The sequence below is a fragment of the Phragmites australis genome, chromosome 16 (genome assembly GCF_958298935.1).
Source record: "Phragmites australis chromosome 16, lpPhrAust1.1, whole genome shotgun sequence".
Classification (NCBI taxonomy): Eukaryota; Viridiplantae; Streptophyta; class Magnoliopsida; order Poales; family Poaceae; genus Phragmites; species Phragmites australis.
In genome coordinates this window covers 3,927,834-3,955,581 of record NC_084936.1, presented here as the reverse complement: position 1 = coordinate 3,955,581, position 27,748 = coordinate 3,927,834, and the positions used below count along the sequence as shown (strand labels likewise).

The following is a 27,748-nucleotide window of genomic DNA, read 5'->3' as shown; positions in this document are numbered from 1 at the left end:
CACAATGTGAGTTGTAAGATGGACCACGATATCGAAAAAGGATGGTACGAAATACATCTCGAGAAGATATAGAAGTCTCGAAGTGTCTTTTTTTAGCTCGTATAGCGCTTCCGGATCGAGTACCTTCTGACCAATTGTATTGAAAAAAAAACACATGCTCATGATAGCCTCTCGAGCATCAATTAGTAACATGTTTCTAATTCCAACCACAATCATCTGTGTCAACATCACATAGCAATCGTGAGTTTTTACCATGCATATATGAGCAAGAGGAGGAGGAGAGGGAATATCCAAACCTTCAAAGGCTGGGGACAGACACCAATTTCAAATCGTCGAGATTTGATTTGGCCTCAATAGAATCACCAAAAAAATTGCCCCTTTGTCGAGCAGCCATGGTGGACAGACATTGTCTAGTTGTGCTGCTCCGTGAATAAAATAATGTAAACATCACTCATTAGTGATGGGTTATGAGGACAACCGTTACTAATGAGTGAGCTATTAATGATTGATCTCATAACAACCCGTCACTAATGAGTGGCCCCGGCAGGGACCCACCAAGGCTACATTTAGTGACAGGTTATAAGGACACCTGTCATTAATGACTTAATATTAGTGACGGGTTATAAGGACACCCATCACTAAAGAGGTTATTGTGATTGGTCTCGATCGTGGCCGGTGGGGGAACGCTGGTGGGGGAACGTCGGTGGGGGAACGCTGGGAGGGTAGTGTATGCCTGGTGCGTAAGCTGATGGAGGAGTTGTCGAAATCCATCTAAGTCCGCCGCGACGATGGCAACGGCCCCCACCACTACCTTGATCCATCACCCTAACCCTAGCAGGTAGAGGGGGCGGCGGCGTATATCGGGCTGTGGTGGAGGGGAGAGGATTGTGGCAGCGTCGGCGGCGAGGTGCAAACAGCGGCAACAGTGGGAGGAGGAGACGAGCGGACATGAGCAAAGATGAGAGTGGTCGAGAGAGAGAAATAGACGGATAAGAGTGGTTGAGTAGATAGGAGTGGTCGACGTAGAAATTAGTGGCGTGTGATAAGGACACCCGTCACTAATGATTCAGTCATTAGTGATGGTAACAACTTGGACCCATCACTAATTACTTTAATATTAGTGATTGATCTCATAATAACCCGTCACTAATGAGTAGGCTACATTTAGTGACGTGTGCTCTATATACCCGTCACTAATTACTGAATTATTAGTGACGTACTTTAATGCGACCTATCACTTATATCTTTAGTGATGGGTCGTTCACTCGCCGTCACTAATGAACCCTCATTAGTGATGGGTCTTGGCGGGGTCTCAGCTTGGGCCGCATATTAGTGATGGGTTGGCACTGGATCCATCACTAATAGTGCACTAGTGATGCATATTGAGGAGCCGTCACTAATGACGTGTCTCCTTTGATAGTTTCTTACGTAGTGTATGGATCTTAACTATATGGATCATATATGCAGATTGGATGGAGTCATATTTGTTGAAAATAAGAGTGTTTGGTTAGTTGTATCTGTTTGGATAAGTTAAGCTGAGTTTAGTTCATTGAATCTAAGGCCGCGTGAGTGGATGCAAGAGTTGAGATTGTGGTTGGTTGCTCACATGAAGGTGTGACATTGACACGTGGGTCTGTTTGCATGAGCGGATGCATGAGCCTGCATCCATCGAGACAGGCTCTCTCGAGCTAGATTACGGGTGTACATTTGCATCTGTCAGATCAGATTAGAACAGCACATACAGACAATCAAACACACTTCTCCTTAAGATTATAAGGATCTAATGAACTAGAATGCTCTCGTACGGACAACCAATCAAACGTTAACTAACTGCTTTTATAGAGACTATGCAGCATGAATAATGCTGCTGGGTCAGAATGTGAGATTACAAGAGGATGGATGATCAGGGATTCAAAGAGTTCACTCTGGTGTTAAGAGTCCCAAACCCCAAATGATCTGGTGATGAAGAAGCCAATACACCAGAGTATTTTTCAAGAAGATGTCAAAGCAGATGAAGGTCAACACATTAGAAAGTCCGATGATTAGAGAGTTTACACACTAGATTAATTGCATAGAGAAGAAGTGGCTCCCTTGGCGTAAGACAACACACCTGATAGTCTGGTGATGAAAGTGAAGGACCGGACAACCCAGTGTTCAGAATGTATTTTAGTAGGGTTCCAACGGCTAGTATCCACTGATGTACACATCGGATGGTTCGCTGCTTGTGCTACTATTGTCACCAAATTATCCGATGTTCACAGTAAAGTTGAGCGTTGGAGCAACGACTAGTTGGTGAGTTTTAGGCTATATATACCCACCCACTCGGTCATTTGAAGGTACTAGAGCCTAGAGAATCTCATATACACTTGAGAAGACATCCAAACCATCAAAATGTTTAAAGTCTTCATCCAAGGCGATTAAGCACATCATTAAAGAGTGATTAGTGCTTATGAGCCTAGAGAGAAGTGTTACTAGGTGATGCGTCCTAGAGAGTGGATCAAGGAGTGATCCAACCATGTACCGAAAAGTACGCTAGTGCCTTGGAGTCTTGGTGACTCGCCGGTAACTTGTTGACCCTCCGATTTGGTGTGGAGAGGCGATAAAAGATTATGCGGGGACGCGAAGGTCCTTGTTGTTGTGACTAAAGCTCCAAAGTGAAGATAGCGCACAAGTGATAGGAAGAGAGATTAGTGGTAAGACCTCGCCTTGGTGGCTTGGTAACTCATCATGCTTGGGGTCTTGTCTTGGTGACTTGGTATCTCAAGAGCCATGACCAGAAAAGACTTGATGACCAGGAGCATATCCTTTGTGGAGCACCAACGTGGACTAGGGGTAGCTTGTGTGTCACCAATACCACGGGATAAAAATCCTTTGTGTCGAGTTTGTCTCTCTAACTTATTTACATTTATGCATTTACTTCTTGTAATTTACCTTGTTAGAGTAGGTTGCAATCCTCTTGAGCGGTAGAGTAGACACACTAGTTAAATCTAAAGCACATTTAGATAGAAATTGAGATAGATTTATTTTGTGAAGTTTATAGGGCCATTTGTTTCTAAGTGTCATAATTCAACCCCCTCTTAGGACGTCATCATTACTTACAATTGGTATCAGAGCCTCGTGCTCTTGATAGACTTAACATCCTAGAGTTGTGACATCATCACATAAGTCGTCATCATACAAGTCATCACCTAAGTGCCTTATGACCAAATGTATGAAAAGGGATGTAAGTGATGATGAATTTGATGAGGATTCACCCTCTCAAAAAGAACTTCTTGATTTGATCAATAAGCAACAAAAGACCTTAAAAAACAAGCTACAAAACTTAAAAAATTCAATGCCCTTAATGACATTCATGTTACCTTTGTTTCTAACTATGAACAATTATTGAGCAAATTCAATTTACCAAGCAAAGAGCATGAAGAGCTTAAGATTAAATTTGAGTACATTGAATCTCAAACTAATGTCCATTTGAGGCAATCTACCTCACTCTTTAATTTCAAACCTAAGGTAGATGTTTCCACTTCTTGTAACGATTTAATTGATTTATCTAGCTCACCCCTTTGCAATGAGATATGCATTGAGAATGTTGTTATATAACCATCTAATAAACTTATTGCACAAGAGAATGATGAGCTCAAGTAAGAAGTTAAAAAGCTCAAGTAATACTTGGCAAGATTAAAGGGCAAAGGACATGTCCAACCTCCTCAAGATAACCGCGATAGCGTGGTAAATAAGCTTGCGGAGGGGTCCACCATAACATACTTCAAGTGCCATAAAAAAGGCCACAAGTCCTTCCAATGCAAGCAAGTCAAGAAGGAGATCAAGGAGAAGAAGAAGATCATGAACCTCTCCAACAAGATCTCTAACATCTACACTAAGCCTAACTACAAAACCAAGACCAAAAGTAACCACTACAAGTTCAAAAAGAACAATTACAAAGTGGTTGCACATATGGTTAGGAGAAAGGACCGGAGGTGGAACCAACCTAATTAGGTGCCAAGGAAGTCATCACTAACATGAAGGGGTCCCAATTAGTTTGGGTTCTAAAGAAGATTTGAAGTCTACAAGTAAGCTCAGGGATTTTGAGACTTGGCTCACAAGATAATGTGAAGGTTCAAGCAAAGAAGCTAAGTATACAAAATTAGACGCATTGATGAAGATCATGATCATGATATATCCAAATTCCCATCCAAAAGGTAAACAAGATAAATGTACTAGATGCTAAATCCTCTAAATTGATGAATTCACTTGCCTTATTTAGGATTGCATGCTCTCAATTCAATTTATTGTAATGCCTAGTGTATGATTTTCATATGGTAGGTTGCTTGTGTTGCTCTCTTTCTTATGAGCAATCTATATGGTTTATTAGTTGTAGGTTTCTTGTGTTGCTCTTTTTCTTATAAGCAATTTATATGATTTATCAGTTTTACAATTAGTATTCTTTATGTGCCATGAACCAATCTATAGGATACCTGACGGTGGGTGAGCACCGCAAGCGGGGATCCTAAGGGACCCCTTTGAGATTCGGCCGGGGGATGATTCTGAATCTATCTCGTACGTGGATTTAATGCAAGTATGTGAGATGTAGGCGGGACAGATGATTGGCTGCTAGTGGGAGTAAATGCTCGAGGGATTTTAGACAGGTTCGGGCCGCACGGAGCGTAATACCCTACTCCTGTGTGTATGCTATTAATGCTCTTGGAATGCCTCTCTCTAGATCTCTTCTGTTACAAGGTTTTTTTTTTGTCTAAGTCTAGAGCTTCGGTCTTGCTTCGATCTTGGTGAACCTTTGCTCCGCTTCTCAGACTTGTTTGTCGTATGCTTCGGCTTGTTCAGGCGTGTTAAGACGTCTACTTCAGCTTGTCCTTCTCCGGAGTGCACCCCATTTTATCCTGTTGGGGGAGGCTTGGCATGCCCAGAAAGGAGGGCACAAGTTCTCATAAGCCATAAATGGAAAGCAACTATCATGAGGCTGCAGTTTGATATTACAGGGGGTTGAAAATGCGCCCTTAGCCTGTCCTGTCGCCCATTACGCCAACTTCAGCAGGTGCAGTGGGGGCCCACCGGGCAGCCGCCGGGCAACCCCGCATGCACGCTCGATCAGAGCAAGTCTGACACAGCAGGGTGGTAGACGATATGCCTTGAGCCCAACGATCATATCTCCAAGCCGTTTCCCTTATGGGCCCCGCAGGGTGACGTGCGATGGGACCCGTCGCATTAAATGTCCCCACGCCTTCCCACCGGGCGGTGGCAGGGACTAACGTACTCAGTACGACAGGCGGGGGGGGGGTTGGAAGTGACAGGCCACGCTCACTCTTAAATGCAGCATCGGGCCTCTCACCAATTGACACCTCATTGCAGAGCCCTTGTGGGGTCCACCGGCAAGGGGCCTCTCAGGTCCTCGGGGAACTCTAGGTGCTCGGGGACTACTGTTCATAGTCCCAAGCGCACTCTCCCGGATATGTTTCTTCTCGGTCCTCGGGGAACTCCGGATACTCGGGGACCACTGTTCATGGCCCCGAGCACCCCTTCTGGAACTGGCTCTTCTCGGGTCCTCAAGGAACTACGGGTACTCAGGGACAACTGTTCATGGCCCCGAGCACCCCTCCCGGAATTGTGTCTTCTCGGGTCCTCAGGGAACTATGGGTACTCGGGGATCACGGTTCATGGCCCCGAGCACCCCTCCTGGAACTGGGTCTTCTCGGACCTCGGGGAGATGGTCCCCGAGGGAAGGCGCCACGTGGCATTTTGTTGTCCTGGCCTCGGGACTCGGGGACCTCTGGTTCCCATGTCACCGACAGTACCCTCCTCATTGTTATCAGTAACAAGTACATTTCTCTCACAAGTATTTAACATTTGTATGCACACATTTAGGGGAGTATATTCTATGGGTTATGATTTTAAAACTAACATGTGTTTTAAGTAATATATTTTTGTAGTCTCATGAAGTGATTAATAAGTCCCCATAGGTACGCAATACTTAAATACTTCAATTAGTATCATTATAAATTTATTTCTACATTTAAGTTACCTCCATATATGATATGGCTTAAACTTCCTACCTCTATTGGTTATCTAGTAGTGCATGTATTGCTACTTTCCTACAAGTGGTATTCACAAATATGTCTCATTATATGTATGCATATATGTATGGAGAGTTTAGATTATATCATGTGAGTTTCATGAATTATGATCTTTGTTTATCTTTTTCAATTGATATCAATGTCTCCTATCTTTACAATTGGTGTATCTTTTCAATTGGTATTAATTCCTCATAATTCTTCATAAGTAATATCAGTCATATGGATTGATCAAGGGAGAAAGAAATTTGCACAAAGGGTTTATGAACCTCTCTTCCAAATGCTCTAATGTTTTCCCGTAAGTTCAACATGTGTTTATAGTATTTTTGAGATTGTTGACAAAGGGTGAAAATTTTGAGACCAAAACAAGTTTCTAGAGAAGCAAGCAAGATGCAAGAACTATCTTGGGTAGATTGTTGGAAAAAAGGGATGCGTCTCGGGTTGACAAAGGTGAAGAAACTCTTGCATGGATCGATCAAGGGAGAAAATGACGATGGAGAAAAAGAAAGAAATATCTACATGGCAGCCATAACTAAAAGGGGACATAATATTGAGGGAGATATAATGTTGGTAAAAACATGATTGTCCTTACAATTGTATCATAATTTGTTTTTACCATGCATCCAAGCAAACAAGTATGATCTTGTGAACTTTTAAAATTATGTATTTTCTTAATTAGTATCATTTTCCGCTTGCTTTGGCTGTGTTGTCATCAATCGCCAAAAGGGAGATATTTTAGTGAAAATGACCCTATTATACCATGATTGCAATTTTAGTGATTAATGATAATATAGTCATTATGACTAACATGTTTGTCAAAAATATACATGAGTACGTCTCATAGATGCAATGCATGAAGAAGCCACCGAAGCCTGGACAAGGTTAGGACTAAATTGGACAAGTCCTAGGAAAAATAATCTCACTGGATGGTCCGGTGCTTAGGACTTTGTACACATTAGAGTATTCCTCTGGATGTGGTATACTCACCGGATGGTCCAGTGATGGGAGTAGAAGCATATCAAAGTATTTAACAGAAGGGGTGATCTTCGAAGGAAACTAAAGTTAAGTACACCGGATGATCCGGTGTTAGAAGAGTAAGTACACCGAAGCATTTAACAGAAGCTTTGTAAATGAGGGAAGGAAAAAATTTAACACACTAGATGGTCTGGTGATGAAGAAGCCAACACACCGGAGTGTTTTCCAGGAAGATGTCAAAGCAGATGAAGGTCAACACACCAAAAGGTCTGATGATCAGAGAGTTTACACACCAGACTAATTGCACAGAGAAGAAATGGCTTTGCTTGACATAAGGTAACACACTAGATAGTTCGATAATGAAAGTGAAGGAGACACTGGACAATCTGGTGTTCAAAATGTATTTAAGTGGGGTTCCAACGGCTCGTATCCATTGATATACACACCGGTCCGATGCTTGTACTACTGTTGTCACCGGATTATCTGGTGTTCACAGTAAAGTTGAGTCGTTCAAACAAAGGCTAGTTGGCGGGTTTAAAGCTATATATACCCATCCACTCGGTCATTTAAAAGTATTAGAGTCCAGAGAACCTCATAAACACTTGAAAAGACATCTAAGCCATCAATGTGCTTAAAGTGTCCATCCAAGGCGATTAAGGACATCATTAGAGAGTGGTTAGTGCTTATAGATCTAGAGAGAAGTGTTGCTAGGTGTTGTGACCTAGAGAGTGGATCAACGAATGATCCAACCGAGTACCGAGAGGTATGGCAACGTCTTGGAGTTTTGGTGACACATCGATAACTTGTTAACACTCTGACTTGGTGTGGAGCAGCGGCAATAAGATTGTACGGGGATGTGGAGGCTCTTGTCTTTGTGACTTAAACTCTGAAGTGAAGACGATGCACAAGTGACTGGAAGAGATGTTAGTGGTGAAACCTCATTTTGATGGCTTATCGTGTTTGAGACTTTATTTTGATGACTTGGTATCTCAAGAGCTATGATTGAAAGAGATTTGGCGACTGGGAGCATATTCTTTGTGGAGCTTTAATATGGACTAGGAGTGCATGTGTGCCACTGATACTACGGGATAAAAATCTTTTGTGCGGAATTTATCTCTTTTACTTATTTACGTTTCCGCATTTACATATTTGCAATTTAACTTACTATAGTTGGTTGCAATCCTCCTGAGCGGTAGAGTAGACACACTAAATAAACTTATAATACATTTAAAATAGAAATTAAGATAGATTTATCTTACGATATTTTGAAAACCATTAATTTATAAGTATTTTAATTCATCCTTCGCTTAAAGACATCACCATTTCTTATAGTATCCGTTACCCTTCAGATATAAGTATATGTAAAAACTGTACTCGTAGGTGGATATAAATATTATAATAGACGTGTTTATTTAAGATTTGTACAGATATGGAGCGGTAAAATTTGACGGATGTATAGCCATTGACATCCCTACCCGGCCGTCTCATTTTGGGTGCCGGCTTCCTGTAACGAGAGAGACTGTGCATGCAGCACGGGAGAGTGAGACTACGAGACGAGCAGAGAGAAGACAGAGAGTGAGAGTACTGGCAGGAGTAGAATGCAAATATAAATGGATCACAACAATCAAGAGGCGAGGCGAGCCCAGGCCAGGCCAGGGGGGAAATTAAGCTCTGCGTTGCATGGGGAAGGAGCAGAGGCTACTGGTCTACTACACAGGAACAAGATGCAGTGCAAGAGAGATGAGAGAGAGAGGAGTGATGAAAGCGAGGAGTGAGTAAGTGATGATGGGTCACCTCAGTCTGGGTCCAGCGTGAACAGTGCATCTGACTCTGACCTGCTTCTCTCTCCTCCTCGCTAGTCCGGGGCCTTCTGCTGCCCCGAGCAGAAACCCAACCAACTGCCCCTGCCCTGCATGGCTACATCAATGAAGAAAGAGGCTTTTTTATAGGATCTCTCTCTCTAGGAGCAGGGCAAGTGAGCATGTAGATACCTACGACTATATCATGAGGTAATCATTCTCAAATCATGGAGGGGATGTGGACTAGTGTTCAAGGGAGGATAAAACCACTGTAAGCCACGTACAAAGTATGGCGTCAGCTACAACATAAGATTTCTGATGAAGTGGATGCATATTAACAAAAAGAGAGAAAAATTTGTCGTTCAGCGAGAGACAGTTTGTAGCACATGAAACTGTCGCTTGGGCCGTATTTATTATGAACCAATACTAGTAAAAAACAATGGATTGCTAATGTTGTTTCTTGAACTATCTAAGGACAAGGCTAGCTTCAATGGCTTTTCTTCGGAAATCAAAATCCCATCGTGAAGGAATTTTCGTTTCCTTCAGCGTTCCAACAGTTTTCCTTTACGATTCCCTTCACGATGGGATTCTCAGTATCATTCCCTTCAGGATGTGATTCTCTCTCCTTTTCTTTCGCGATTCTCTTTAAAAAGAAGCTGTGGGAGATGAGAAAAAATAAAAAGAATGAGAACGAGGAAGAGAATCGAGAAGGGAACAAAGTGAAGAGAATATAGTTAAAGATGGTCTAACATGTATCGTCTTATAGACACCAATTGCCTCAACTGTTATACATGCTCCTAGTCCGTGGAAAGAACACCTAAGAACACAGCTCAGGTAGATTTCTCTGTTGATGCTTTTGCCCTATTCATTCGAAGCATTGTAATATACTAGTATCTTGCAGTGACATGAGTACCTTGAAAAATAAGGTTTATCATGCCTATTTTTTCGCTGCATTTGGGAACAGCTTATCCAGCTCGCGAGAGGATATCGATTTTCTTTGTAGTCCTTTTTTAGTTTGTTTTTTTTTTGTAATTTTTTGTTTACGATGAATAATAGATGGAGGCATCACTAAAATAAAGTTTTGCTGAATCGAACACTAATCCAAGTCGGATTAGGTCACAACAAAAGTGGTAGTGCAAGGGTACTCTGTAGTTCTGCAGATAATGGGGAGGAAAGGAGAGCTTCAAAAAGCTGCAGGTTCAGATCCAGCGACAAATCTTGCACTCTCAGACTGAATGCCAATCGACATCTTAAGGAGCAACCTGAATAGACCAAGATCGAGAGGCAGCACGAAGCAAAGGCTGTTATTGTGAGGATCTGAACCTGCAGGTAGATTTTTCTTTCTGATTTTGTTTCCCACACAAACCCGATTCACAGACTTGAAAAGTTGTTTTTGAAGGCAAAAGCCACAAAGCCTGCTGATATTATACTGTATCAAAAGCAAATGGTGTCACCAGCTCTCGGCAGTTGAGGGATTTTACAGCAGGCAGCTAAGGCTGTACATGGTCTACCAAGATTTTCATCAGAACAAGATGAACTTGAAGAAGAATCTGACAAACTGCAGGCATTTCAAACTTGCAAGAGCGCCTGCTTCCTGATTACCCACCCAATCTTTACCAATGCACTCATTCTGCGATAGCTTCTGCATGAAGAAGCGAGTATTCCGGGAAGCATGGTCCAAAGAGCTGGATGCATTAGGGAGCATATCCGAGTAGCTTTTATAGTAAGCAAATTTTATAGGTTTGGGTCCTACGAAAGACCTTTCTCTGTGATGACATATGTCCTTTTTTCTCTTATCTTCAATTTAACTGTTGGATCAGAGGATATATGGTTAGATAAGAGTCTCACGGAGGTGTTTCGTAAGAAGATCCTATAGAAATTACTTATGCTTTTATGTGCTTGTTTGGCAGAGCTTATACTCCAAGGATTCTAAGAGCGAGACATCCGCAGAGCTGGAGCAGAGTATGTACTGAGGGTGTTTTGGTGAATAATCTTGTTTATATTCTACATTAAAATATATACTTAAACCATTTTATATTTGTCTACCAACATTAAATCTGAGGTGAATTTGTTAGCCAAAGTTTTGCCAAACAAGATCTATATGTAGAAGCGAGTGTGATCCTTGTTCTTTGGTCTGAATTTTATGCCAGCATCGAACTGGAGAACAATTTGCATGCAGAATAACGATGCTTGTGCCCTACAGGCCATGGCGAGAGATCTTGCTGCATCCAGAGGCTGCAGTGCAGAGTGTTATGATCAGAATGCTTGATTGGAATGAGAAGAGAGAGTTGTTATGATGCAATGGCATTGCGTTGGTTTCACCTGACGGAGCAGTGAGCCGCAGCAGGACAATCACACGGGCTTGGCTAGACCCAAATCGGCGGCCTGGTCAAAGCCTGCGCCAGAGTTACCGCATCGAATTAATTCCAAATAAATAGTAATACTCCAGTCATAAATATATGTCTTTTTAAATAAAACATGATATCTAGTATATACCTTTGACTATTATTTTATATTAATATATATTTATAAAATGTATTGAGTTTGTGATATTATAAAATATTTTTTAAGACAAATTCATATATATGATTTAAAATTTTTCAAATCAAATATTTTAAAAGTTATTGCTAGTTAAATTTTTAAAATTTTAATCATTTTTTTAAACGATATGTATCTATTGGATGGAGTAATACGGACTAAGAAAGAAAAAAATAGTATGTCTATTTATCTGTTGCAAGATTTTCTCCTTAAAAATCATTTGAATTTTGGGCCATCCGCTCTCAATCTAATACTCGAGATCGGTCTCAGTTTATATAAAACCTCTAATCCTGATCCTCACTACACACTTCACCTCACCTCATCCTGCCTATCTCCTAACGCCAACTCTTGACTCCACCCCGCGCGCTGCCACCTCGTCGTCTCACCAGTGCCGACATGGCCCATCAACCTCCACCGCCCCTCCCTCCTTCATCGTTGTCCCTCTCATTCTTCCTCCGAGTCAGCTACCGTTCACCTCCGCTGCAGTCGCCACCGGAGTCGTCGTCCCCGCGATCGCTCCCTCGCTAACCCGTTGGCTATGCTCGCCCCCACCACCACCACAGCCTAACCGGTGGTCCACCACCACTCGTGGCGGGTAGCACCCCCGCTGCCTCGCTGTTCCACCCGTCATCGGCCACCAACCTCCTCGGACCTCCCTCTACCACCGGTAGCTATGAATCCCTCATCAAAAACCTAAACTCTAAACCCAACATCTAATTATAACTCTTGGCGGAGAAGACTTGAGCTCGCGAGAGAAGTTATCGCGGAAGAAGGCTGCACGAATCTTAGTACGGATCCTAGGTAAGAAATTCGACAAATTTCTCCCTTTTTTTAACTAAGAATCGATATGCAGTATATAGCTTTGACTATTATTTTCTATTTATATATATATATATATTTGTAAAATCTATGAAGTTTGTGATACTATGAAAGATTTTTTAAGATAAATCGACATATATAGTTTTAAAATTTTAAAATTAAATATTTTAAAGTTATTGCTAGTTAAAATTTTAAAATTTTAATCATTTTTTTAAACGACATGTATCTATCGGATCGGATGGAGTAATACTGACTAAGAAAGAAAAAAAATCGCAGCACGAAACGAAGATTCCCTCACCATTCCCCACCACATCCACGTCTAGGGTTTCCGCCTTCCCGAATCCTCCGCTCGCCGCCGCCATGGGCTCCGGCGACGATGAGCGAACCACCACCGCCTCTATGCACCACCACCGCGACAAGGACAAGGACCGAGACCGCTCATCCTCCCGCCGCAACCGCAACAAGGACCGAGAGCGCTCCTCCTCTCGCCACCACCGCGACGACAGGGACGGCGACCGGGACCGCCGCCACAGGGAGAAGGACCGGGATCGCGAGGAGAGGAAGGATCGGGAGGAGAGGAAGGAGCGGGAGGAGCGGGAGGAGAGGAAGGGGCGGGAGCGGGAGGAGCGGGAGAGGGAGAAGGAGAAAGAGAAGGAGCGGGAGAGGGAGAAGGAGAAAGAGAAGGAGCGGGCGCGGGAGGAGCGGGAGCGGGAGAAGGAGCGGGAGCGGGCGCGGCGGCGCGAGGAGAGGGACCGCGAGGAGCGGGAGAGGTCGAGGCGGCGGGAGGCGGACGGCGAGGAGGACGAGGACCACGACCACAAGCGCCGCCGCCGGTCCTCGCACCACCACCGGGACGCGGAGGCGGAGGCGCCCAGGGAGGAGGTGGACGATGAGGAGGCGGAGAGGCGGCGGCAGCGGAAGAAGGAGGGCATGGAGGCCGAGCAGCAGCGCCTTGATGACGAGATGGAGCGGCGGCGGCGCCGCGTCAAGGAGTGGCAGGAGAAGCGCCGCGAGCAGCAGCAGGACGATGACGCCGGTGGTGCTTCTGTTGCTTCTGTGGCTCAGGCTGATGGCAAGGAAGGGAAGAAGTGGACCTTGGATGGCGAGGAGTCTGATGAGGAGGTGGATAAGGAGGATGGCAAGAAGTTAGAGGAGAATGGTGGCACTGGTGACATGGATGTTGATTTGCCAAATGGGGTTAGCGATGCCAATGGTGGTGCTGGTATGGAGGAGGACGAGATTGATCCGCTCGATGCGTTCATGAACACCATGGTGTTGCCGGAGGTTGCGAAGCTGGGGAGTGCTGCGGTAGCAATGGACAGCGTGTCTGCTGCCGGTGCGGATGACAAGAATGATAAGAGCGCAAAGGATGTTGTTAGTAATGGAGATAAGAAAGGGCCAAGGAGGGTGATGGGGAGAATTATGCAAGGGGATGACTCGGACTCGGATTATGATGATGCTGATGATGATGGGGCTGGAGTGGAGGATGAGGAAGACGAGGAGTTCATAAAGCGCGTCAAGAAGACAAAGGCTGAGAAGCTGGCAGTTGTTGACCATTCGAAGATTGACTACGAACCGTTCCGGAAGAATTTCTATATTGAGGTGAAGGATGTTACGAAGATGACATCTGAGGAAGTGGCAGCCTATAGGAAGCAGTTGGAGCTCAAGGTGCATGGGAAAGACGTGCCCAAGCCAATAAAGGCATGGGTACAGAGTGGGCTGACAAGCAAGCTCCTTGACACCATCAAGAAGCTTGGTTTTGAGAAACCGATGCCTATACAGGCACAAGCGTTGCCGGTCATAATGAGTGGACGTGATTGTATTGGAATTGCAAAGACTGGATCTGGCAAGACTCTAGCGTTTGTCCTTCCGATGCTGAGGCATGTCAAAGACCAGCTGCCTGTTGTTCCTGGAGATGGTCCTATTGGGCTTATTATGGCTCCTACCAGAGAACTTGTGGTGCAGATACATTCAGACATTAAGAAGTTCTCTAAGGTGCTTGGCATCAACTGTGTTGCTATCTATGGAGGTTCTGGGGTTGCGCAGCAGATTAGCGAACTGAAGAGGGGGGCTGAAATTGTCGTTTGTACACCGGGCAGGATGATCGATATCCTTTGCACTAGCAGCGGAAAAATTACTAACCTTCGGAGAGTGACGTTCTTGGTTATGGATGAAGCTGATAGGATGTTTGACATGGGTTTTGAACCTCAGATTACTCGGATAGTTCAGAACACACGGCCAGATAGGCAGACAGTACTTTTCTCTGCCACTTTTCCACGGCAGGTGGAGATACTGGCACGTAAGGTGCTGACTAAGCCCGTCGAGATTCAGGTGGGTGGGAGGAGTGTCGTGAACAAAGATATTGCACAATTGGTTGAGGTGCGACCAGAAAGTGAGAGGTTCTTCAGGCTGTTAGAGTTGCTTGGTGATTGGTTTGTTAAGGGGAAAATTCTTGTTTTTGTCCACTCGCAAGATAAATGTGATTCTCTACTCAAAGACTTGTTCCAGCATGGATATCCATGCCTGTCTCTACATGGTGGTAAAGATCAGACTGACCGTGAATCAACTATTGTTGATTTCAAGAGCAATGTCTGCAGCTTGCTGATCGCGACTAGTGTTGCTGCTAGGGGTTTAGATGTGAAGGAACTTGAGCTGGTTGTCAATTATGATGTCCCTAACCATTATGAGGATTATGTTCATCGTGTTGGGCGAACGGGTCGTGCTGGTAGAAAGGGCTTTGCTGTGACTTTTATTTCTGAGGAAGAGGAGCGGTATGCACCAGACCTTGTTAAGGCTCTGGAGCTCTCTGAACAAGCTGTCCCAGAGGACTTGAAAGCCCTAGCCGATCGGTTTATGGCAAAGGTGAAGCAGGGAACAGAGCAGGCCCATGGTACAGGTTATGGTGGTAGTGGTTTCAAGTTCAACGAGGAAGAGGATGAAGCACGAAAAACCGCAAAGAAGGCTCAGGCAAGGGAATATGGATATGCGGAGGACAAATCAGATTCAGATTCTGATGAGGAAGGGGGGGTGCGTAAAGCGGGAGGTGACTTGGCAGCACAAGCTATTGCCAATGCTCAAGCAGCTGCTGCTTTGGTTGCAAACAAGGCTGCTAGTAATGCTAATCAGCAAATACCAGGATCTGCGGCAGTCCCCTTGATTCCTATACTCGCTGCACCTAACCAACAAAACGACGAGGCCACAGCTCGTGCACTTCAGGCTGCACTGAACTTACAGCAAAATCTTGCAAGGATACAGGCCCATGCAGTACCAGAACACTATGAGGCTGAACTTGAGATTAATGATTTCCCACAGAACGCTCGCTGGAAGATCACTCACAAAGAGACATTGGCTCCTATTCAGGATTGGACTGGAGCTGCTGTCACTACAAGGGGAACATATATTCCTCAAGGAAAAATTGTTGGTGCGAATGAGCGCAAGCTGTACCTGTTTATTGAGGGTCCGACTGAGTCGTCTGTGAAGAAGGCGAAAGCAGAATTAAAACGTGTCCTTGAGGATTGTGCCAACCAGGCTCTGAATCTTCCTGGATCAGCTCAAACAGGAAAGTATTCTGTTATTTGAGTTGCAGAGAAGATTAGGAATGGCCAAATGTTGGAGATGTAGGGACCTTCTTGAGAAGGTATGCATAATATTGATACCGTATTCCGCAGTGAATGTTTAGCTGCTGTTGTATGGGCACTACATACAAAATAGTACGTTTTGTGACTTTAAGCTGAAGTCTCTAGGGACTCTATTGTACCTGACTGATGTATTTCTCATTTTTTGGTCTTATATTGACTCTGATATTAGTCAGTTCGATGCTATTGTTGCCTTTATATTTAATTTTCTAACAGTTTTCTGGGTTTGCTTTTTTGCTTTGCAGCTTATGATGGTTTGCACACCACAACGCCGTCGTTGGATTGCTACTTCCTATATCTGAATTGTCTCCAGCTACGCAATTAATTTTTAACCTAAGTCTTTATAAGACACCTAATGGTTACTTAATCTCATGGTTATTATGGAAATTGTCTAACGCCATTGTTGGATTGTGGTGCTTCGACAGTTTCTACTGACGAGTTTTGGTTGCCTTTGGACAGAAGGTTTAGAAATCTGGCGGTGGCTGGCCTGTTAGTGCCGTAGTGCAAAGGAAGGTGCTCAGCTTTCTGGCGCGGTTTTGAAAGTGCTGGTTGTGTTATGATACCTTGATAACTGATCATATTATTTGTTTGCCTATGGATATTGTTCTCTTTTATGAGACAATAAAAAGGTTGCGTGACTATGATCTATTTAATCCAGGTGTACATATTTGCCTATTGGGAAGCTGAGAAGCGATAGTTTTCTCTTTTGGTTTGTTTCTATTTACCCCTTCATTATTTGTGTGCTCTGATTCTAGTCTCCTTTTGTGTTTAAAAAGGTGCAGTGATATTCTTATTTTGGTCTTCAGATGCACTGTTGTTGTTGCAAGCGGAGGATCAGCGTAGATATGTTTATGAGGCGCCGCTGCTGTTGCTGGCTGAGGAGGCTGGACTACGCTTGTATGGTTCCATTTTCATAACATTTTTCCAAACTTTGCCTCTGATCTTATGGAGACACTCCTTTTCTTAAAAAGAAAAGGATAATTGAATATGAACCAGTAAGATCTGGTTTGTTTCCCTTATTTTGGGAAATTTGGATGGCATGGGCCTAATTTTGCCTGTTAATCATGTTATATATTGTGCTAGTGCTCTTGAGTAAGCATATATTCGTTAAAATGGTAAGCCTGATGCATTATGTGATGAGTGATGAACTGATGATGCATCATGTGATGAGTGATGAAATTATGCATCATGTTATCTATGACCCAGACGACCAGACGTAGCATAGATTGCGACTAGTTTAAGCTTGTGGAGTGATGTTTGTTCAGTTGATCATCCTGGTTTGTTGTGTAGCTATTTTTGTTGTCTGGACTGTGCTGATGAACAAATCAAGTACAAACCTGCAGGACAATATGACAGAAATGATAGCAGAAGGAGGGGTTATCTTTCGGCGTGGATCCACAAAGCATCGAAACAGTGGCGTCGTTGTGTTGTGTGGCTCCTCTGATTTTCCTGGTTGGCTGGGTGTCGCCGAGCAAGCTCGGCGTCTCAGAATGACAGAATCTCGTCTTGGGCTACTCCAGTTCTACTACATCTCTGTTGCTGCATTCTTGCTCTCGGGATCCTAAGAGCTGGTATGGTCTTGCTCCTATCATTCTCATTCCCGATCTCCATCTAACCTTCCTTGCTGCTGGCCGTCATACCCCGCCATTGCTCCGGCGAGCACCATTGCCACTACCATTCTCTGGCCGTTTTGAGTCCGACCTGGAGCTTGCAGCAACTTGGAAAGCGTCAGTGGCCATTTTCTGGGAAGAATTGGACGATGGTGTTGCTTTTTGTGGCAACTATTTGTGTCCCTTACACGGAATTGGTTAACGGCTTGTTTCAGCCTGCTTGATCACTCTAATTAACTGTGACCAAGGGAAATTTACTGTCGGCTGCTTGAAAGAAGTGATGTCTCGAAAGTAACCACGCACAGGGAAGAAATTAGAGATAATTTTCTATATGCTACAGAATGTTAATGAAATTCTTGATTTGTTACTGAATCATAGTCACTTTTATATTATTAATTTAATTTTTGCATTTTATAAGTGTTATTGCTGTCATAAAAAAGATGATAGCGGCACGCAAAGATGAAAATTATAACGGCGATATCACACTGGGAAAGTAAAAAAATCAAATGATGAAATGAAAGGAATCATGATTTTTTAATGATAAATTATTATTTTTGTTAATATGCAGTGAGATGGGAAATTTTCTTAAGAAATTATCACACACCGCGCGCACGATGCATGAAACGCAACTTGAACGATACGGTTCATCCTAAATCCTAATCAAACGCTAAAACCTCAAACACGCAAACAACTTTGAAGAGAAGGTTTCCTTCAAAAAAATTGAAGAGAAGGGTTTCGTAAAATCAGAGCTCTAATCACCAGGATGGTCCCGGCCTCGAGTAGTCGCCGTGGCGCCATGAACAGCAAGAAAGATATGGAATTATCCATCTCTTTATAACTGCGGCGGCGAAGCTTATCGGAATTATCCATCTATCCATGGTTCGATTAGGTTCTCCTCTGGAGCGCTCGCGCGAGATCGAAGGGTAGGGTAGGGTTTCGGACCCAAATTTGAGGTCTCTGGGGGCGGCGGCGATGGACTACACCAACGCGATCCACATCATCCCTGATGCCGCTGGCCCCGAAGCCTGGGCCAACGTGGCGCCGCCAGCGGGCGGGGACGCTGGCATCTGGGCCACCGAGGACGACTACCGCCAGTGGAGCGCCGACCCGGGGTCCGGCGGCGGCTATGGCGACCGGAACCCCTCCTCGAGGGCGGGCAGCGAGCAGCCGCCGCCGGGAAAGAAGCCGCGCGGCGGCGGAGGGGGCTCGTCGGGCGGCGGCGACGGCGGGGGCAGCACGAGCAAGTCGCGCGCTATCGGCAAGATGTTCTTCAAGACCAAGCTCTGCTGCAAGTTCCGCGCCGGGACATGCCCCTACGTCACCAACTGCAACTTCGCGCACGGCATGGAGGAGCTCCGCAAGCCGCCTCCCAACTGGCAGGAGATCGTGGCCGCGCACGAGGATGCCACGGAGCACCGGGAGGAGCACCAGATCCCCATCATGACCTCCGTCAGTGTGGTGGCCGGGGACGGCGGCGGCGGCGGCGGCGGCGGCGGTGCCCAGGGGGGGAGGGCGTACAAGGGCCGCCACTGCAAGAAGTTCTACACCGAGGAGGGGTGCCCATACGGCGACGCCTGCACCTTCCTGCACGACGAGCAGTCCAAGGCCCGGGAGAGCGTGGCGATCAGCCTCTCACCGTCGGTCGGCAGTGGAGGCTACAACGCCGCCTCCGCCAACGGGGCTTCAGTGCAGAAGCCATCCAACTGGAAGACGAGGATCTGTAACAAGTGGGAGATGACTGGATACTGCCCATTCGGGAGCAAATGCCATTTCGCACATGGAGCCGCTGGTGAGTCTCGCGTTTCGTATGAACCTTTAATCTTCAAATTGTTATACAGTTACTGCATTTAGTGCTGGTTTATCCATTTCTTACTTATGTATGTTTCAAGCAGTTTGTGGATGATGCTTAGTTTACTTCTGATATAATGTTCCATAATGTTAGCCGTCTCTATTTGATCTCTGACCCTGTTTTGGATGTTGGGCATGACATAAAACCTGTCTTGTGCATGTAACAATTCTAGATTCTGACAAATATGTTGTCCCTTACTACCTCTAATTCAAATGTCGTTTCATCAAATTATTTTGCATTCCTTTAGGATGGGAAGTTTATGCTTTCGAATGTAGCCATTGAATTATACTGTTGGGGCCATGAGTTGTCTATGATTTATGAACTACACAATGGTGGTTTGTGTTAGTGTCTGTTCCAGTTTTATGCCAAGTCTGAAATGTTTTCAAGCTTTGGATTCCTGTTTGAGGCTTTGTGATTGTTCAGAACATAGCTCCGTTGTGTCCTTTTGTTCCTTCAGCTTACGAGTACACTAGTTTAGTCCAGGTGGTGCAAATAGATTTTTCTTATGAAGCTTCTAAATTACCATGAATCGACCTTTGTACTGCGAATTGTACCATAACATTCACAACCATCTCATAGGTTTTTCCCTTTGCCCACGCCAAATTTTCATCTTAGGTTCAGTCAAAATTAGGCATTGGATGTTACTTAACAGACTATATATTACCCGCTTACCTTTGTTTTGAAGGGTTTGTGTCGGCTGCATCTGGGTTAGCTATATTTCTGTTGCAGGCTTTATCTTGCATAACTCATTTGCCATTTCATTTCTTTGCTCGAGATGATCATTTGATAGAAAGGAATTTATGTTCTTAGCAATACAGAAATGCTGCCATTTCCAGTCACGCACGCTTCATGTGCTACGACTATACTTTCATAACAGGTTGCAGTTTGCACAAGATACTTCATTTCAATATAGCAATATTTAGACTACAAATTCATCCCCCTTTTGGAACCACTGGATATGTATTCCGCCCTGTTATAGGAGATGCATTTCAATGTTTGATGAAACGGCTGGACCTACTTGATATGACTTAGTCTTAATATGTTTTGCCTGAAATCGCAGAACTCCACAAGTATGGTGGCGGACTTGTCGACTTGGACAGCAGGGACGCTGCATCAACTCCTGACTCGAAGCAAGCTGGTGGTTCTGCAAAAGCTCCTGCAGATTCTGCTGTTGCATCCACTGCCGTACCCCCTCATGCAGATGTGTACCATTTAGGCATCCAGTCGCAGCGTTCGACCATCATCAGCCAAAGGTCTGGGCAAGTGCAAAGGCCCATCCAGAAATGGAAGGGGCCTGACAAGATCAGCAGGATCTATGGTGATTGGATAGACGAGAATGAGTAGCAAGGGAAGCTCTCACTTAGTATTTTGCCGCCTCCGCCTCAGCTGGTGCAGGCCTTGCCCAGCTTTCAAGTTCTAGTTGGCATTGCAAAACCTATATGCAAAACCTCCGCCTCAACAGAATTTGCTGTGTTCGTTAGACTAAATATTATGTTGCTGCAGGTCCTGTTGTCTCTGTTGTATGCATGCTTAGGTTCAGATCATCTTTGCAAGGCCTATATGGGAAGAACTGGTAGAACATATTGTCATTTGTACTGTTGTTTTGTTAAATGCAGTTTCATTGCTAGAACATATAGCTGAAGTCATAGATCAATAGATCCTACAGCTTGTTGAGGTATCTGTCTTTTAGCTGCTGCTTGTTTTCTGTTTGTCGTTGGGCCAGACGGGCCAGCCTTATGGACCAACTGTTTGGGCTATTGAGCTGAGGGCTCAGTATCCGACAGCCCAACTCAGCCTTTTGTTGCAAGTGGACTACATGCTCTTTTAATAAACTGAATATACTTTCATGAAAAATGTAAATAATAACCTGGAGGTATTCCGTTGGTGAATGCAATCCATATACTAATATGTCATCTTTGTTAAGTGCCCGTATGAACTAAAGCCGATAGCTCGGTATAAAACATTATCAAAATAGTTGGTAGGAGGAATCTTGCAAATCATTTGGTAAAGACTAATTTTGGGTTGTGCGGGCTAAAGCATCTCGGTCCGCACACTGTTTCCTGCTATGTGATATGGCTCTTACTGTCCTCGTGAGTCTACTCCTCACTTCATCGATTCCTCTGCTCCCCAAAATATCTCTCTTCCCACCGTTCTCTCTTCCCCAAACCTCTCACTCCAACTAAACTCTCTCTCTCTCTCTCTCTCTCTCTCTCTCTCTCTCTCTCTCTCTCTCTCTCTCTCTGCTTATGAATCCAAACTCATCCACGAATCCTCTCGGAACAAGCGCAACGTAGAAAGTCAGCATGTGGGCGGTGTCCAGGCGGGGGTTGAGGGCAACTCAGTGCTCAAGCAGTAAGGCGGCACGCGTAAACCGTAGCTCGTAATCCTACAGGTCTTTGGTTCTCTGCCTTGACCCTTTGGTCGGTGTCACACCGAGCGACGAATCCTACTATGTCAACTTTATTCCTAACCACCAATATTTAGTCCTCAGATATGTGAATATCATGGTACATTCGGGATGAATAGAATAGAGAGAGTTGTGGGCTTTATTCATGATTATTTCTCTAAGGTTCTTACGACCTGGTACACATAACTGATCCTTGTACCATACAGTTACTTGTGGATCTATTCTGAATCCTAGTGCCTTATCTAAATCGAGATTCTTCTTTATTTCTATAATATCCTGGTCCTCTTCCTGGGTCTCACGAATTTTGTTCTCTAGGGTCGAATTAACCACTAAAGCGTGAACTTGTCCCTATGCTTCTATGCGCAAGTTCAGATGTTGCATTTTTGTAAATACTTCTGGTATTGATTCCTGGACCTATAGATTATTGCAATAAGTTTTTCTGCTGAGGGCATCAATCACAACGTTAGTCTTGCCTGGGTGATACTAGATACTTAGATTGTAATCTTTTATCAATTCCAACCATGTTCGTTGCCTCAGATTCAAATCTGATTGAGTGAATATATACTTAAGTCTCTTGTGGTATATATAGATTTCGCACTTATCTCCATATCTTAAGTGCATGCACAACTGCTGCTAATTCAAGATCATAGGTTGAATAATTCTGCTCATGCTGTTTCAGTTGCCTAGATGCCTGTGCCACAATCTTGCCATCTTGCATCAGTACACAACCTAATCCTTGGCAGGATGCCTCACAATGGACTACGAAATCCTTCTGGAGGGCATCAGCCACAACCTTAGCACTTCTGCGGTAGTCAATCTCTTCTTGAGTTCTTGGAAATTCTTTTCACAGGCTTCATTCCACTCAAACTTGGCGTCATTCTGGAAAAGCTTGGTTATTGGCCTAGCCAATTCTGAGAATCCCTCAATGAACTTGAGGTAATATTTCACCAATCCAAGAAAACTTCTGATTTCCAAGATATTAGTTAGTTGAATCGAGTCAACTGCTGCCTCAACTTTTGAAGGGTCTACAACTACTCCTTCTGCTGTCAGGACATGTTCGAGGAATGCCACTTCTTAAAGCAAAACTCACACTTGCTTAATTTGGCGTAGAGATAATATGCTCTTAGCCTTTCCATAAACACTCTTAAATGCTGCGTGCTCTTCAGCACTCTTTGAATAGATAAGAATATCATCAATAAACACTATCACAAATTTGTCGAGTTCTTCCATGTACACCTTTTTCATCAGATTCATGAAGTATGTCGGGGCATTTGTCAATCCAAATGACATGATTGTAAACTCATATAATCCATATCTTGTCACAAAGGTGGTCTTTTGGATGTTACTTTCTCTAATCTTTAGTTGGTAATAACCTGGCCTCAAGTCTATCTTTGAGAAGTACTTGACACCTTTCAGTTGATTGAATAAATCATTGATGCTGGGTAGCGAGTACTTGTTCTTAATGGTCACTTCATTCAAGGAACGATAATCAATACATATCCTTTGGCTCCCATTTTTCTTCTCCACAAACAGAAATGGCGATTCCCATGGTGAAGAACTAGGTCTGATGAATCCATTTTCTTGTAATTATCTAATCCACTCCTTCAATTCTTCTAGTTCATTGACTGCCATTCTATATGGTCTCTTGGCAATCAGGGTTGTTGTGGTAAGAGGTCAATAAGGAACTCTATGTCACTATCTGATGGAATACTATGTAGCTCTTCTGGGAATACATCTGGGTATTTACATATTACATGTAGATATGTTGCATACCATCGGGTCCGATTTGGGTCCTTTAGGTTCAAGGTTCACTTTGATCCCTTTAAGATTGACCAGGGTAACATTTCTACTACCACAAGCTATTGCCTTTGTGCTTGGTTAACCAATCCATACCGAGGATGGCATCTATTCTGTTTGAGTTTAGAACTACTAGGTTTCCCATGAAATCTACCCCACTTAAATGGAGTTTAACCCGAGGACATCCTAGGTGAAACCAGATATTTCCCACTGGGATTGAATATGCTTAGGATTCTTAAGAACCACAGTTGGCAACTTATGAAGGGAAACAAACTTAGAAGAAACAAATGAATGTGAAGCTCCAGAATCAAATATGACTATGCAAGAGTTCAATTGTCGGAGAACTCACCGAGTATAACCTCTGGTGCTTCCTGGGCTTCCTGCATGTGAATGTGGTTCATGCGGCCTTGCTCGAAGGTCTGCAAAGTCCTTTGTGGTTTTTCTGCGGACTGGCTTCCTCCTTGTCCAACTCCCGCTGCTGAGACTCTGGGGGCTGCCTGTGGAGCAGAACAAGTTGGAGCATTGCTCCTATTAGCATTGGTACAGTCTCTCATGTAGTGGCTTGTCTGATGGCAGATGAAGCATGCCCTCTGTTTATTGGGTGGCATTGGGATGCTGCTCTGCTAAGACTCTCCTGCATTAGTATTGCGGTATGTTGGTGCTGTGGTGCGGGAGGTGGATCCCAGATTCTGGTACTGTATAGTCTTCTGGTAACGGGATCTTCGTTGCTGGTTGAGTCTTGCCCCTTGGGACCTATTATCCCGCTGCCTTGGCCCTTGGTTAGTGAATATCCTCTTCCTTTCTATTTCTATGGGTGAATGAGCTTCTTCTAGAAGGATTGTCTTGTTCATTAGAGTGTTGAAATCAGAGTCGATGACAGTCACTAGCTGAACATACAAGCTATACTACAGTCCTTTCTTGAAGCGATCCTGCTTCTTTTTGTCAATTGACACGTCTTCAGGCGCATAGTAGGAAAGCCGGATGGACTTCCTCATGTATTGGTTCACCATCATTGATTCTTGTTTCCGGCTACATAATTCGTTAGCCTTCATTTCCATGGTTCCTTCTGGCATATTGTATTTCCTGAATTCCTCTCAGGTGATGGCTTCAACATCTACTGACGCTTTGCAGTAATTTTCCTACCAGTCGGTTGCTGGCCTGATGAGTTGGTGAGCTGCTAGATTCACCCTGTCTTGACCCTCACAGTTGATGATGTTGAGCTTTTTGGTGATGGCCCTAAGCCATTCATCAGCCTCTAATGGGTCTTCAGTGCTATCGAACGTTGGAGGTTTGATCCTCATGAACTCTCGCATCTTGTTTTGAGGTCTAAAACCATAACCTCGGTTGTTGTTTGCTCCTTGTGCTATTGCCTCCAGCAGACGGGTTTGATTGGCCATCGTCACCACAAGGTCATTAACTAGTGGTAGGGGCAGTGGGGTCCTTTGATTACTGCCACAGCTTTGCTGGACTTCCTGCTACCTAGACTCCTGGTCCTCTGCTTGGTCTTCCTCAGCCTCATTTTCTTCCTGTACGCTTGGTTCCAGGCTGGGTTATGGGTTGGCGACTCTACCTCTTCCTCTACCTTAGCCTGCAGCAACTCTCCCTTTGGCTCCTATTGCAACTCCTGCTTCGGATCCACTCTTGGGGCTACGATGGTGAGGGATTTTTGGCATTACTGTTGAATGCGAGAAGACTACCTGACTGGCTCCATCTGTTCTTCGAGGATAAGAGCGAAAGCAAGAGCTGAGATAAGGCTACAAGATGGGTCAAGCAAGATAGAAGCAAGGGAAACCTTTCCAATTCACAATCAAAGATACAACAACAAGAAGTAGCATGATACACAAGCACAACACACATAGATTAAACAAACCTAGGACTATCATCACTAGGTCGCTAATACAAAGGTTCTCAGATCTAGTATACGACGAAAACATGCTTGTAGAGTATCAGCCTACATGGTTATGTTCAATGAGAGCTGCAAATCCATTGATGGTGTTGCCGGTGACGGACTCCCCTGGTGAAAAACAAGGTTTTTAAAAGGAATAAAAAGGGGGTAAGTGAGCAAAAGACATAGAAGGGAGAACAGAAGAAGTTTTCAAAATATAGTTTTTAGTAACTAAGTTATCGGTGTATCAGGAACCAGGGGTCCCTGAATCCCGAGGCCAGGCCAGCAATCTGCCACATGGCGCCATCCCGCGGAGTCTCCACCGCCAGGTAAAAAAGATCGAGTCCCGGGAGAGGGTGCTCGGGGCCACAGTCGGTGGTCCCCGAGTATCCCAGTTCCTCGATGACCCACGAAGTCTAAGTGCCGGGAAGAACGTGCTCGAGAAGGTGCGCGGTGACCTCCGAGCACCCAAGTCCCCCGACGACCAGGAAAGCTAAGTACCGGGAGAAACATGCCCGGGGCTGCTAGCGGTGGCCCCCTGGGCACCCAAGTATCCCGAGGACCCACGAAGGAAGTTTCGGGAGAGAGTGCTCGGGGCTGCGTGCAGCAGCCCCCGAGCACTCGGTTCCCCGAGGATCCGTACAAGTGTGCCCAGGAGAGAGTGCTCGGGGAGGTGAACAGTACCCCTGAGCACTCGGTTCCCCGAGGACAAGAAAGGGCATTCTCGGGAGAGAGTGCTCGGGGAGGTGAACAGTGACCCCCGAGCACTTGGTTCCCCGACGACTCAGAAAGCCCTCTGACAGTGGCCCCCGAGGGGCCCACCGATAAGGTGTCAGCCAGTCAAAGGCCCAAGGCCGCATTTAAATAGCGTGCGTGGCCTGTCGCCTCCAACTGCTCCCACCGCGCTCAGCGTCAGTTCCTGCCACGTCCTGGCAGAAGGGCGTGGGGTTATTAATTGCACGGGTCACATCCCGTGCCATCCGGCCTGTCTCGGAATAACGTCGTAAGGGCCGAGGCGTTCCATCTACCGCGCTGCTGTGGCAGGGGAACAAGACAGGGCGGGCACGCTGGGCCGCTCTGCGGCTGCCCGGTGGGCCCCCTCCACGGCGCCCGTTGCCAGTGCATTTATGGTGACGGATGACCAGGCCTGGGACGCATTTTCCAACCCCGGTCACTTCGCCCAAAGGAAATGATAACGCCCTTTCCATTTATGGTGTCTCGGAACTCGTGCTCCCCCTCCCGTTCGGGGCACGCTGCTGTCGGCGGGTATTTAAAGCCGCCGGCGGCACAAAAGAAACAGCAGCTCAGAAGTGTGGGAAAACAAAGTAAAAAAAAGAAACAACGGTTGAGAAGGGAAAAAACAGCACAGAAGAGAGAAGAGAAGATCACAGGCCGAAGAACAAAGAGCCTCAGGCTCTAAGATAGACATTCATTCTTGTAACCAGCAACATCCTTGAGGGACTTTCTCAGGGCATTTATAGTATTCATACAGGAGTAGGGTGTTACGCCCCCGTGCGGCCCGAACCTGTCTAAACACCAGTGCATTTACTCCTTTCCGCATTAGATCACTCCGCACCGCCGGCCATCACATTCATACCCATTTAGTTCTCAGGCGAACATATTCAGGATCATCCCCCTAGCCGAATCTCTAAAAAGGGGTCCCCCAGGATCCCTGCAACAGGAGTTCACCCTCCGACAGCTGGCGCACCAGGTAGGGGGGAAGCATCCCTGAATCTGTTTGTTTGTTTTCTTCCGCAGAAAAAATGGCCGGTGGTCATCGCCTCCAGCGTTCCGGCTCTAGTTCCAGCGGGGAAATGCAGCCCCTCGCACAGGAGGCCCCAATCGCTGCCGCGTCCCAGCAGCAGCCGTGATCTGTCCGACCCCCAGCCGGTGACCGAAACTCCTGCCGCCAGGTCCGCGTCTAGACAGCGCCGGGCGCCTCTCCGGCGTAGGCTCGCCTTCGACGAGGCCAGCCCCGGGAGTGCGCTGCTTGTGGCGCACGCTCTCCTCAGGCATCCGCCAGTCCAGGCGGCGGGGGAAACCCCGGAGGGCCGCTGGCCCCAGGAAGTCGCCTCATGTATCAGTCTCAAGATCAAATAGTTGATACACATAGTACAACGATTATGACATCACAGTCAAACTCCGTACATAGAAGTATTAGGGTTATAGAGTACAAAAGGTCTACAAACCATACTGCATATTATAGACCTAGCCTCATGGCCATCAAAAAGCATAGCAGAAATACTACCCAAAGATACATGCATTTAGGGTGCGAATGTGACTACTACATCTACACCTCATCCGCGCCTTCATCTCCAACCTAGTCGGCATCTGCTTCCAGATCTTAATGATAG

The 27,748-nt window shown here is 45.3% G+C and overlaps 2 protein-coding genes across 4 annotated transcripts; both read left to right on the top strand.

Annotated features, from left to right (window-relative positions):
- Positions 1-12,472: 12,472 nt before the first annotated feature.
- LOC133895559 (DEAD-box ATP-dependent RNA helicase 42-like) lies at positions 12,473-17,833 on the top strand. 3 transcript variants are annotated; one of them, XM_062335972.1, is made up of 5 exons: positions 12,473-15,848; positions 16,092-16,359; positions 16,505-16,555; positions 16,653-16,841; positions 17,190-17,833. In XM_062335972.1, the coding sequence occupies exon 1, from the start codon at positions 12,572-12,574 to the stop codon at positions 15,788-15,790; it is 3,219 nt and encodes a 1,072-aa protein (XP_062191956.1). In that variant the 5' UTR covers positions 12,473-12,571; the 3' UTR covers positions 15,791-15,848; positions 16,092-16,359; positions 16,505-16,555; positions 16,653-16,841; positions 17,190-17,833. The 3 variants fall into 3 exon arrangements, with proteins under 3 accessions (XP_062191956.1, XP_062191955.1, XP_062191954.1); XM_062335971.1 differs by having other exon boundaries at positions 16,092-16,394; positions 16,653-16,743; XM_062335970.1 differs by having other exon boundaries at positions 16,092-16,394.
- Positions 17,834-18,058: 225 nt separating this feature from the next.
- LOC133895560 (zinc finger CCCH domain-containing protein 56-like) lies at positions 18,059-20,985 on the top strand. The gene is made up of 2 exons (XM_062335974.1): positions 18,059-19,245; positions 20,366-20,985. Exons 1-2 carry the CDS (start codon positions 18,429-18,431, stop codon positions 20,647-20,649), a joined length of 1,101 nt encoding a protein of 366 aa, XP_062191958.1. The 5' UTR covers positions 18,059-18,428; the 3' UTR covers positions 20,650-20,985.
- The last annotated feature ends 6,763 nt before the right edge of the window (positions 20,986-27,748 follow it).

Bases quoted from the DNA above. Each gene is read 5' to 3' on its own strand.
- LOC133895560 (XM_062335974.1), top strand. From the start codon at position 18,429: ATGGACTACACCAACGCGATCCACATCATCCCTGATGCCGCTGGCCCC. The intron at 19,246-20,365 runs GTGAGTCTCGCG...CTGAAATCGCAG, and splicing joins TTTCGCACATGGAGCCGCTG to AACTCCACAAGTATGGTGGC.
- LOC133895559 (XM_062335972.1), top strand. From the start codon at position 12,572: ATGGGCTCCGGCGACGATGAGCGAACCACCACCGCCTCTATGCACCAC.